At 44.0% G+C, this 13,471-nt stretch overlaps 1 protein-coding gene and 1 long non-coding RNA gene across 2 annotated transcripts in view; both read left to right on the forward strand.

The window, feature by feature from the left end:
* Positions 1-2,201: 2,201 nt before the first annotated feature.
* plcl1 (phospholipase C like 1) overlaps positions 2,202-13,471 on the forward strand; it is a 68,183-nt gene continuing 56,913 nt past the window's right edge. Inside the window, exon 1 of the mRNA XM_048239061.1 lies at positions 2,202-3,134. Within this exon, the coding sequence (XP_048095018.1) occupies positions 2,943-3,134 (192 nt within the window). The 5' untranslated portion in view covers positions 2,202-2,942. The remainder of the gene's footprint in view (positions 3,135-13,471) is intronic.
* On the forward strand, positions 13,028-13,444 carry LOC125292003. Its single transcript, XR_007193126.1, has 2 exons — positions 13,028-13,238; positions 13,313-13,444. It is a non-coding gene; the product is annotated as an uncharacterized LOC125292003 (long non-coding RNA).

The following is a 13,471-nucleotide window of genomic DNA, read 5'->3' on the forward strand; positions in this document are numbered from 1 at the left end:
GCTGACGCCTCTTTCAGTTCCTCAGCATGACAAAAGGGTGTAAGGCTGTAGATGAACGGAGGAATTGAGCATCCCCAGAGTGACCGCAGAAAGCAGCCGCTGGAGCATCTCCTGTGTGTTCCAAACAGCATCAGCTGTAGGCTTGACGTCAGCAGTAGCTGCTAATTAGTCTGTTTCATCTGCCCTCTGGGTTATTTGCAGACGTGTCAATTTGGTTAGTTTATTTGTTTTATTAGTAATCAAATAAAACTAGGTCATTTTTGTGTGATTAAGCTGTTGACGCTCACTGTCTGCACTGTCAATCAAATATGTTCAATATGCATCATATGTCTCACTTTTTAAATGTATTTTTTTCAATTGAATCTGTCATGAAGGAATTATTCTTAGCCTCACAACCATGATTTTTAGTCATGATGAAATAGTGTCTCTGAAAATGCATGCGATCGCTCATCTTTCCCAATTACATTTTTGGCACCCTCAAATGTAAACATAAAGATTTCATTTAAAACCCATGATAAAACATCAAAATGCACAGAATGATGACAGTTGCTTCTAACTTTTGTCATTGCATAGTCCCTCAACAAATAGATCACTATGCAATGGCGTGTAGACACATTTAAAACATGTAGCACATTTATTGCTTGCGTATTTTCCTGGTCGTTCGAGCTGGCCAGCAAATTCTCTCCGTCTTTATAAATGTCAAAAAACAAAGACTGATTGAGAAAGCGAGCAGACTGTGCTCTTTTGCTGCCGATGCTGTTTTCCATTTGTGTACAGGGACAGGCTTGACCCAAAACTGCTGTGGGGAACATGGTGGACTAAAGGCCAGCTGCATCTTGGCTGAGGAAAATAACCTGGCACACCTACACATAACACCAAAAAACATGATCAAGAGTGTAGATGTGATTCTTTCTCTGTCTGTCTTTCTCTCTCTCTCTCTCTCTCTCTCTCTCTCTCTCTCTATCTCACACACACACACACACACACACACACACACACACACACACACACACACACACTCAGAGACACACACACACACACACACACACACATAAAGAGAGAGACAGAGAGAGGGGGTACATATCTGGACATATTGTTCAGGTGGACACCTTTTTCTTCACATTAGTATGCTATTTAACATGAGGTCTTCATTTTTGCCAGATGCCTAAGAAAAGTTGACATTGGGAGAGAAAAGTCGACGCCAATAATGTCTCCTTCTGTGCTCCTGTGCCACAGTGTTATTCAGCCAGTTGAGATGACAGCGTTGCCTACACACAAATGACTCATAAGTGCAGCCTCCAACCACATGTAAAACATGCTTTTTACCTTAGTCTCTTAGGCTGTCATTGACTTACATGTCTAGACTTTGTGTTTACCTTATCCTACTTGTTTTTTCTTGGTAGCCTGAACCTATTTGAGATTTCTCAGGAACATCAATGGTCACAGGGAGATGTTACCTCCCCGCTGCATATTCACAAGCAGGTGTTAGAGGCCATCTAGTGACGCTAATGACAGCCACTGCTCGCCTTCGCCTCACAATACACTGATCTCTAGACCTGAGGGCCACTCTCAACTGACATGAACTGAAAATGGGACCCACGCTTGACTTGAACCAATTCACACCCATTTGCGAAACACCTATGAACGATCACAAGTCCACAAGTAATGAATCACACATATGCACAGTGTAAATAGAAATGCAGACCTTTCCCCATCTATTCCCCTTTCAGGTGTGGGTCAGATTGGGGGGCGGGGGGTATTGGTGCAGTGGTTTGCTTGGTTTCAACATCAAACTCAATATTCAACCCCTAATACATCTAATTAGATCTAATTGGAGATGATGACCATACCAACACAGTACAAAACATGATAGCTTCACCCTCCCAAAATGCGCATATGCTGGCAGTGTTGCTCCCATTGTGACAAAGTACGAGACTCATGTGAGAAGATCATCTCCGCTTTGAACATCTGGGAATCTTCCAAAAAGCCCGAAACATTCCACATTCCAAACCAGAACTCCTCCCTTTCAAAGGCAGTCTTACAGAAACAGGCTGTGTCGTGATACTGACCGGTGTGTATTTTAATCCGATTGGCCCCAAGATGTGTCTGTCTCGATTATGGACTGGTGGGAGGAGTTATACTGGACGATTGGAAGGCGGCGATAATGACACTTGTGTTCCTCATTCTTGTCAAATGCCGCTCTGTAGTGGAGCCCGGTAGTGGACTGAAGTTTACCATCTCATAACTGAGCAGTCATGAGGGATGGGGATATTTCAAATAATAATGCACCGATCCCAAGTAACCAAATCACAAAGGAGAAGATGATCGTTTTGCCGTAGTCTAGACTACTTGGGCTGCTCAAACAATAATTTGAGCTCAGTTGGCAAAGTTTAGTCGATTTCAGGAGACGTCAACTGTTCTCATTGAAAATGAAAGCTCTTTTGGACATTTGAACATTTCAAAGATATTGGTTTGACGCGCGATCCACTGGAAATATCCTACTTGTTGCATGAAAAGATCTCGTGGACAGAAGAATGCATCTAGGTAAAGAATCTATCACAATGATTTCGAACTGGCTGCATGTCAGAGCGTGTTACTGTTGTTTTGATTAGCCAACACAAAGTGCGTTCACTGAGAGCAGGATAAATGTTTACCATTGTGCGTAAAGACCTTTTTGGTAATCAAGAGAGACTCCGACCTATTTCAGGCTATTTAGGCCATATAGTTAACACAACTGTAATCACTACCAGCCGTTAAAAGTGACCCACCCCAAGACAGATGTGCAATTATTTGTCTGCTGCTGGCAAGTATCACACTTCGCGCGTAGGTTTTTATTAAATGGCTCGGATAGACGGGCGCCCATTTCAAACTTACTTTGCGGCTTTTTTCATTCAGTAAAATACACGGCTTTTACTTTCCTGCGAATTTTGCACCACATTAACATGTCGGAGCGGGACTGTTATGGAGACGGCGTGTGCGGGGATGGAGCCCCTGAGTTTCTACCCGCGAGGGCATCCCGTGCAGGAAGACGAAGCGGCGTCATCCTACCGACCACCGAGCGATCGAGTCCGGACACTGAGAGCGTGCTTTTGGAGGCAGTGAAGGCAGCTCCACGAAGAAGCAGCATTATCAAGGTATGCACAATAGTTTCAGAATCCAGACCTTGTTTTGTCGTGATGACTAAACGCTGGTCTGGAGACAAAGTTAGTTAATACGCTTGCACAAGATAGCCATAAGGTTCACCAGCTTTGCTTTGAATTAGCTGACGTTAATCTCTCAAAACGCTCACACATCATCATACAAATGACCAGGTTATAGCCCAACATCACCCGCTAAAGCAACAGGCACAATTCATCTAAGAAGTGGCCCAGAAACGACCATGAATTATTAGAGTAATTGAAGTAGGGTAGCCGAGAGATTGTTATTATTCAACTAAGCCGACAAGCTACAGGTGTATGACTGGCACATTTCAGGCATGTCAGTAGATCTATTTATGAGACATTTTTGTGGTGAGTGAGTTCCAATAGTAGATGTCGTCCAACTCGATTGTTTGAGAGTCTGTTATATAATCTGGGAAACATTCTTAAATTTCCACTTTGGGATCAATAAAGTATCTATCTATCTATCTATCTATCTATCTATTCTGAAGAATTGTGTAGTAGAGGACAATGATTCAGACCTCACACAGACTTACTGGCCTTTTGTGCCAAAGATCCAATCTGGTTTTTAATCTTATTTTGGAATCAGTGCTGAAGTGTCCCCAATGCATTTGAAGTATAATCTAACTTTACAAATGCACTGTGGTTTAATGTCACAGTGGTGGTGAAATAAACACATATGCTGTTGTCTGCACACAAAGCATTCACTGACGTTCACTAAATACCAGCTAGATGTTATTTGGCTGTCCAGTGGTCAACACTTCACCACGAACAAGACCTCTACAATACTCATTCTCCATTCTCTAGTGTAGGACATTTAGCCTCTCTGTCAATAAGATCATAGGCATGGCAGTTTGCAATTATGTAAGGTCAACATATTCAGTGCCTCTCCAGTTGAACTGTTCAGTACTGTACGCTGCACACAAAATAGTTGTATTTATGAATTAAATCTCAAGTATGTGTAAATTGTATTCTAACACCCCCTGTCATTCTAGATTTCAGTTTAGCTGCCTGACAAACACATTCATTTAGTTAAATGTGAGAAGTGGAAACAGATTTTATTTCATCACATTGCATTTCAGCATTTCAGGTCAGATATCTGTTGTGCTGCCCAGTGTGTTGAGACCCAATATTGTGACCTGATGACATCAGCATATTGGAAGTTGACTAGTGGTAATCTTTCCTGTAACGGGACAATGATAGGGTCAAGAGATGCTGGTGTTTGCAGCCAATCCTATTTGGGGACTTTGCAGTGTTGGTGACACTGATGACCCCGTTGACGGAAAGCAAATCCCACTGGTGTAGCTTCCTGAAAGTGTGTACCGCTGAACTTTAAGCAGCCGATACATGTAGTTAAAAGTTACCTTAAACCGTCTTGGAACACAGGCTTGTGTTGCAGCCAGCACTCTCAAATGTCTAACAATGAGGGTCTCAAATGAACAAAGCTGTTGATGAGGTGAGAGTCTGTGTTGTGGTGGTTGTGCCAGGCGACCTACCAAACCATGTCATTATGATAGACACAGAAAACACCATCAGTGTGGTGGTCCTAAAAAGTTGTACTGTGCATTTGTAACTGTAGTGAGAGAAGACCTCTAAAGCATTTGTAACTGTAGTGAGAGAAGACCTCTAAAGCATTTGAAGATTCCCCTCTTTGTTCACTGGCGGACTCCAAAGTGGACAACGTGTAGTAATCCTCCTCTTCGCGTCAAGCGTGGCCTTTGTGTCCGGGTCCCTCATGCTCGAATTCAAACCCAGTCATGACCAAGGGCAACAAAGTTCCTCTTGAGCCGGGAAGCGGTACGCAGCGATCAACAGATGGCAAAGAGGATGATGATGTCAGTGGCAGGCACAGTCAGCGGTGTGCAGGGAGGAAGGAGGAGGGGGGTTGGATGGAGGGAGGGGTGTGTGTGTGGTCACGTGTTGCTCCTAAGCCGTGGCTCTTGGTGCATCATACAGGGATGCTGGGGGTGGACAATGCCCTCTCCTCATCGGCCCATCACAGACCCCGTTTCATCAGCAGTAACACGCATCTCAAGGGGCTTTTCTGAGTGATGTTGTCACAGGAGTATTATGAGAATAGTTGATTTCAATGTGTTCCATTGATTTCTTCCATTCTCTGGATATTTGAAAGTTGGCCTTTACTTGTAAACCTTGGTAGAGTGGAGGAGGCCTTGGATTGCACATTGTATGACCCGAAAAGGCAGAATATTTGTTGGCTAGGCCTGTCAGAGAATTTGTTTCCCTAACAAGTGATTCCACCACATCACACAAGAGCACGGTGTGCAGTGCTTACATACTTGTACAGACTAAACAAACTTGTAGAGAGAGGATAGCTTGATGCTACATCAATGAAGTTATTAGACGACTGCTGGCACAAGCCTCAGGCTAATACTGCTCTATTCTGGGACATTAGCCACATTTACATGGACACTTTTAATCAGATTAGAAATGGAATAACAGCTCAAATAAACAGAATAAAAAATTCTCATATAAACACCTCAATCGGAATAAAAAATACCTGATCCGATCAGAATTGGAATGAGGTGGTGTATTCCGTTTTTATTCCAATTGAACAGCCATGTATACTGTCAACATTGAGCTTTGAAAATAAGGGAGATTTCCCGGGTTTCTCACGCAGAATACTAACCTGACTCTCGCCAGATGAATTTCGTTCCGCCTAGCTCCACTCAGCCATCTGGAACCGATCCATTGGAATTGTGTTTCAGAAGGCTGGGCCTAATCAAAATTGCTTGCATATGATTGAATAAGCCACTTGTCCGTCATCTATTGACGTGCTACTTCAACCACTCACATCGAAGCCAACCCGTGACGCTGATAACAGTCTCACAGTCGCTTTTACGCTATGTCACATCTATGAAACTCCCGCCCTGCGTCCTGATTGGCTCAACCATACAATCTCGTGCTGAAATCACTCTCAATGGAAGAGGTCCCAGATGGATGTGAGTGAAGCTAAGCGGAGCTAAGCAGAACGAAATTCATCTGGCGAGAGTCAGGTTAGCAGAATACGGGAAAATGTCAACATTCGTCCCCCAACGTTGGAAGGGTTGCAGTAGGCCTATTAGTCCGTTTCGCAATTGCAAGCTCGTGCATTGGTCAGCTAAACAATACAACAAAGTAGCCTACTTTATTTACGCCTAACAACAGCTTATATTAATTTGGTCAATTTTATACAGCCCTAACAAGGCTAAAGTTCTGTAATCGATGCCCCTGTGCGCTGTCATGGGGGGTGGGCTATGGCCTCAGGATTTCTTGCCAAATTACAGGAAGGAACATAAAAAAGAACCAATTTTGACCTAATGCTACGTTGTGATTGTTAGAAGACGGAATGCTGAGATGGTTGGAGAATGTGGGAGTCAGCAAAAGGGCTTTGAATGGCAGGCATTGAAAAGATGTTGCTGCAGTGGTCTTCAGTCTAACGAAGTGGCGGTCATATAGGTTTAGTCAGATTTTTATTTTATTTTTTTTTCCTTCAATGAATTTCTGTCAATGATTTCCGGGACACTTTGATCCGTTGCCCACCTGCCGCACTGGGCCCCCCAAAAGGAGGTAGGCCGGACACAGTAGGCTACCCTTACAACTGATAAAACAGATATAGGCTAATATCACTAAATCAGTGATTTATTACATTGGTTGGAAGTTAATTTGTTTAACCTTCCCATCAACGTAATAACTTCCTGCAAACGTAATTATTATTACGTTGGTGGGAAATTGGGTTATTACGTTGGCAGTAGGCAATAGTTATTACGTTGGTGGGAAATGATTACGTTGGCAGGATTATTACGTTTAAAAAGTGCTGATTTTGTGCCAATTTTTATAACGTTGGTGGTTTATTACGTTGGTGGGAAGTTATTACTTACTGGGTGGAGGTAATTAGTATAGCGCCCCCTAGTAAATGAAGGAAGATGAGATAAGAGCTGATTGATCAGAGGGATTTTTCCTGTCCTTTCTTTATTTTTATATATTTGGCTGACATTTTTATCCAAAGCGACGAACAGATTTCAATTAATTGCAGGGTCAGATTCCCTGGGGTAACTCAGGGTTAAGTGCCAGCCAGGCACCTGGGAATTGAACTCACAACTTTTGGGGCTACTGCATGCTAACCCGGCTCCTTATCCACTACCCTACCATAGCTATCCTTATTATATGGTGCTTCAGAGTGATTAGGATTACAATAATGCATGGCTCTCTCGTCTAATGTGACCTGCTCTCTTTAGGTTTAACACTCTTTTAATGTAGCCCCGCGGTAGCCAAGATTGTAATCACCACCTGCTTGAATCGGTTGATATGGATTAGGGTCAAACGTTGCATGCGAAACGGATGTCTAATCAGTTGATGTCGCTGTTTTTTCACTGAAATCCAACCCCGTTCATAGCTACTCATTGAAATGAAATGATAAGCCTGATTTGGATGTCTATTAACAGTGTCTGTTTAGCGAGACCCTAGTGTGAAGTCTTGAGGGACACCAAGAGACTGTTACAAATTCAGCTGGCCTCAGGTGCATCAGTAGACAACCTCCATGTACAGCTGTTACCACAAAGCATCTTAACCACAGTGTTCCTAGATGTACTTAGATACAGATGACAGATGATGAGAATTGAAAGTGATTGTAGATTGAGTTGCCACACTTAGAAAGCTTAGAGGCTGTAACCTGTTGCCTGGGGCACAGCCTGTTGGATCCTATGATATTTGCGGTAAGCTGCTGGTTTAGTTTCATTCTGGCTTCAGTTGATGTGTGGGAAATCAATCATAGTGAAGACATTTCTGCAGTATTTCCATGTCTCTTGAATTACTTTTATTTTGGAAAGTAATTTTAAAATGTGCAGTTCAGATAGGGTTACATAATGTGAATGTGTTTCTGTACACTTATTCTAGAAGTAGATGTCATGTAGCATAACACCAAATGACTAAATGTTGTGAACACTAGCTGGTTTGCGCCTCAGAAGTATATATGTCTTTCTGCACCACATCCTCTCCTCCTCCTTCACTGCTGTTTGTATCCCCTCCATCATGTTTCAGTTGCTGCCACTCAATCTCTCACCATCTTCTCTCTCTCTCTCTCTCTCTCTCTCTCTATATATATATATATATATATATATATATATATATATATATAAATATCTGTCTATCTATCTCTCTCACACACATTCTCTATCTAAGCTTATCTATCTATCTATCTATCTATCTATCTATTTTCTCTCCTTCTCTCTCTTCCTTCTTTATCATGAAGTATTCTCTCCTCCCTGTCCCTGCCACTCCCTCCTGCCCATTAGGCTAGCCGACCACTCTTCCTGATTCTCAGAAAATCTTATTTTTTTCTCTGTGAAACATGTTGTGTATTCAAGAAATGTGTATAATTTGAATACTAACACAGCACTAACAGTAAGCATTAGTTAAATCTCAGACGCATCTGTATGCTCAGACGCATCTGTAACTCACATTGCAACCAGTATATTCAGTCTAAAAGGGGTCTGTTTCAGTGTCAGTTCAGTACTTGACAACATGTTTGTCTTTTCATGAAGGCAAATGAGTATTTTTTCCACAACCACGTACAAAAAACCTTCTCACTTCTCCCTTTCATACTCACTCTCTCATCTCTCTTTCTCTCTCTTTATTTCTTTATTTCTCCTCTCCCCCCTGCCCTCCTATCCCCTCTTCGTCTCTGTGTTTCCTCTGTTCTTGTCCTCTCTGGACAATGATTTGTTTACAATGAGTTGCTGGCTACTGCTCAGTGGTAATGACAATGTTTCTGCTGTCACACAGTGTTCCTCTGTATGTCTGTGTGTGTGTGTCTGTGTATGTGTGTGTGTGTGTGTGTGTGTGTGTGTGTAGGTGTGTGTGTGTGTGTGTGTGTGTGTGTGTGCCTGCGTGTGAGAGTTTATGTAAGAGCTAGAAAGAGGGGGAACAATCCGGATAGAGGTTAGTGAGAAGCCTGTGTCCACTGGTGTCATCGTGACACTGGTGCCGCACTGCACTAGGAACCAACACGCACACAAACACACAGAGCTTATGCACTACTTACTGGCATAGTATCATGTGAAGGTGTCCACGTGAAAATACAAATTAGTGTTTCCAATTAATATTTCGAAGTGCTCAAATAAATTCACCCACCACATGAATTCACCCACCCATGGTATTAATCCATTATAACTGTATAACATGTATGTTATGTTATGTTATGTTTATGACAGAAGTCATCTCTGTTGAATTCTCCATGTGCTTATGCAAAAACATGAATGCAAATCCCACTTTCTCTCATGGGCAAGTTTTCATTAGTAAGCCAGTGGCCACCAGTGTGTTAGCTTCTCAGGTTTATTCCTACTAATAGGAAGTAGTTAGTCCACCAGACAAGTTTATAATGACGCTCTCTACCCTGACCTTTTGAATTAACACATTAAAGCTGTAATTCCTCTCATGACGTTGGCCTCACCCAATGAGACAACCAAGACTGTTTTGTGAATGAGAAGAGCAGGAATGTTTGAAGGTGTTGGCATGTGGAGCTTCTTTTCCTGTTATGATACGCTGCCCTCATCCACTCAATACTCTGTTAGTCATGACATGAGTTGGCATGAGAGAGAGAGAGAGACAGTGAAAGAGAGAAAGAAAGTAAGACACGAGGCACACGCAAACTCTTGCTGTTATCTACTTCCTGTTTAGTAACACCCTTTTCGCAGCTGATGTTGTGAACATGTCTGTCTCACTCTCTCTCATTCTATCCTTCTCTCTCTCCTCTGTATTTTCCCTCTGTCTGTTGTCTTTCTTCCTCCCCTGTTTTGCTGCGTTAATAAATGCTGTTGTTACAGAAAGTCCAGTGCAGCCCAGTGTGTGTGTAACAGCTTACAGCTGTTAACCAAGTTAAAACAGGAACAGTATATATACTTTTTTAATCCCGTGAGGGAAATTTGGTCTCTGCATTTAACCCAATCGGTGAATTAGTGAAACACAAACAGCACACAGTGAACACACAGTGAGGTGAAGCACACACTAATCCCGCGCCAGTGAGCTGCCTGCTATGGCGGCTTTTCGAGGGGGAGCAGTGAGGGGTTAGGTCCCTTGCTCAAGGGCACTTCAGCCGCGGCCCACTGGGTGCTAACCAGTGGGCCACGGCTGCCCTTAAGTTCTGAATGTACTGAATGATGGGTGCGTTGTAGGAGTGGCTCCATGGTGTGTTCTTCTGGTCAGTGCAGGTGGCACTTAGCAGGACTGGGACACCACCTCCAGCAGAGGAGGACTTCAACTGGACAGCTCCTCTGAGGAGATGTTAGACCTCCACTGCAGTCTAGAAGCCACACGCACATACACACACACACACACACTTAGGCATGCACGCACACATTCACACACACACACATACACAAACACACACACACACACTAAGGCACACATGCACACACACACACACCTAGGCACACATGCATGCACACACACACACACACACATATATATATATACAGTATATACAGTCTATATATACAGCCCTGGAAAAAATTAAGAGACCACTGCACGTTTTTCTGATGTCATTCTATGGTTGCTGGGTAACATTCGAATGAGTTCACGATCATATTCAAAATTAAGAGACCACTGCAAATTTGAATATGGCCGTCAACTCATACGAATGTCACTCAGCAACTGTAGGATGACATGAGAAAAATGGTCCTTTTAATTTTTCCCAGAGCTGTATATACTTGACTGCACACTCAAGACTCTTGCCATAACACTTTGCCCCACTGACTTCCATGGAACTCTGCTGCTGTGCTGTGCTGACGTGCTCTGGTGGAGCTGTGCTGCTCTCATCTGTTGTTTGTCAGAGGACGCGTGGGCTCTCCAGAACACTCTGGCCCAGGATGCCAGGTGCCAGGGCCTGTGTCGTCTGTGCAGCCAGACATATGCCAAAGTGTCTGAGTTCCTGAGGGTGTATGTGCATGTCTATGGTGTGTATGTGCCTGTGCCTGTGTGTGTCTGTGTGTGTGTGTGTGTGCGTGCATTAACATGTCAAGACAGCTGGAGCATGTGGATCAACATAGTGGTGATTATGTCTGTGTGAAATGCAATGAGAAGGCACTAAGTCAGGAATCCTTAGGGTTAGGGTTTTATTTGTTTATTTATTTATTTATTTATTTATGTATTGCTTCATAGGACCCATGCACAGTCTAAGCTTTAGCGGTGTGTCCATCAACTTGACAGAGAGGCTATAAGCACCTCTTACGCAGTGAATTACCCTTGTGTGCACAACTGTATGCTGGCTGTAGGTGTGTGCTGAGGGCGTCTGGAGTGTTTGTGAATACTCCCATGGTGGTCATGACAGTGGTATGCCAGGACACGGGGAGATGATCTGCGACTCTCTGCTAGCGTCCAGACATCTTGGTGGAGCCAGCTGTAAGATTAATGCAAGATGGGAGTCGTATGTCAAATCTGTGTGCTTTTGTGTGTGTGTGCGTGTGTGCGTGTGTGTGTTCGTGTGTGTGTTTGTGGGTCTGCAAATGGGCAAGTTCCTGGCTGTCATGAAGTGCATCTTAACACACAACACGCATACACAGATGATTTGTGTGTGTGTGTGTGTGTGTGTGTGTGTGTGTGTGTGTGTTTGAGTGGGTGGGTGGGTGGGTATGTGTGAGCATGGAGTGGCTAGCTCCTGCTTCTCATGAGAGGAAGAATGTAATCTTGCTGCCAGAGAGCAATGACATCACTGTAATTTTGCCATGGAGATCCCCAGTTCGATACATAACGACTCCATAGCAACTGGTAGGCTTGTCGTTTCCATCCCCAAAACATGCAGAGTGGGGGAGGGTATTAGGTCTGTGAAGGAGTGTGTGTGTGTGTGTGTGTGTGTGTGTGTGTGTGTTTGTGTGTGGTTTACTTCCTTCTCAGACTAGCTTTTGGTGTTGACTAGTTTTGTTGCTGCTGTTGTTGCTGTTTGTTTGTTGTGTGTGTGTGTGTGTGTGCGTGTGTGTGTATGTGTGTGTGTGTGTGTGTGTGTGTGTGTGTGTGTGTGTTTCAAGGGAATCCCTGAAGAGTGGGTGGTGTAATGGGCTGTGTTGCTGAAAAAGTGCTATCTACGCCCATGCAAAGCCAGTCCACCAACTAAAGTCCAGAAGCAACAGAACATACATACACACACACACACACACACACACACATCATGAACACACACAAACACACACATACAAATACACAAACACACACACACAAACACACACACACACACATCTTCTTTCGTAGCAGCAATCCTGTGTTTGCTCATGCAGAGTGGTGTAGCCCAAATTCTGAAATATCAGTATGACACGCACGCACGCAGACACACACACACACACACACACACACACACACACACACACACACACAGAAGGAAGCTTCTCCAACACACATCCCCAACATACTTACAGCACACTGCCCCCAATACACAGCACATTGTCTCATGAGGAAGCTTCTCCAACACACATATTGCACACTGCCCTCTCCCCACATACACAGCACACTATCCCATCTCCCCTGTCATCCCCCCAACACACACACCAAGACCCTGGCAGTTGGGTTAGCCCCTTTGAGCCGTGGATCTGCCCAAGGTTTCTTCCTTGGTAAGGGGAGTTTTTCCTTGCCCCTGTTGCTCTTGGGTGCTCCTTGTTGGTGCCCCCCACCCAATCCCAATCCTCCCCACCTTTTTTTATGCAGCCCTTGCCACTTAATCTACTAAACCCCTCTTCTACTGCACTTTTTACCCCCATTAATGCACAAATAGGCTGACACCAGACATAATTTCACTGCATTTCTTACTTCCAGTAACTATGTGACAATAAACTTCCTTGTATCCTTGTTTCCTTGTACATACACACACACACCTGAGTCACTTGAATCCTTTCTCCATTCCCCAGCTGATCCTCTGGGCCATCTGTAAAGGGATTACAGCTCTGTCATGAGCCAAACCACACACACACACACACACACACACACCAACTGACATGTGTGTCCTCCCTTATGAAGAGGTAAATGAAAGAGGAGATGAGCTGACTGCCATTAGTGGATCCTTCTGGAAATAAAGAGCGAGGTGGAGGAGGAGGAGAGGAGGTGCGTGTGATAGTGGTGATGGATATTAGGAGGAGAGCAGGGAAATAAAGAGCGAGGTGGAGGTGGAGGAGGAGGAGAGGAGGTGCGTGTGATAGTGGTGATGGATATTAGGAGGAGAGCAGGGAAATAAAGAGCGAGGTGGAGGTGGAGGAGGAGGAGAGGAGGTGCGTGTGATAGTGGTGATGGATATTAGGAGGAGAGCAGGGGTCGGGGAAACATACATTCCACACCAG

This window comes from Alosa alosa, chromosome 3 (genome assembly GCF_017589495.1).
Source record: "Alosa alosa isolate M-15738 ecotype Scorff River chromosome 3, AALO_Geno_1.1, whole genome shotgun sequence".
Lineage (NCBI taxonomy): Eukaryota > Metazoa > Chordata > Actinopteri > Clupeiformes > Clupeidae > Alosa > Alosa alosa.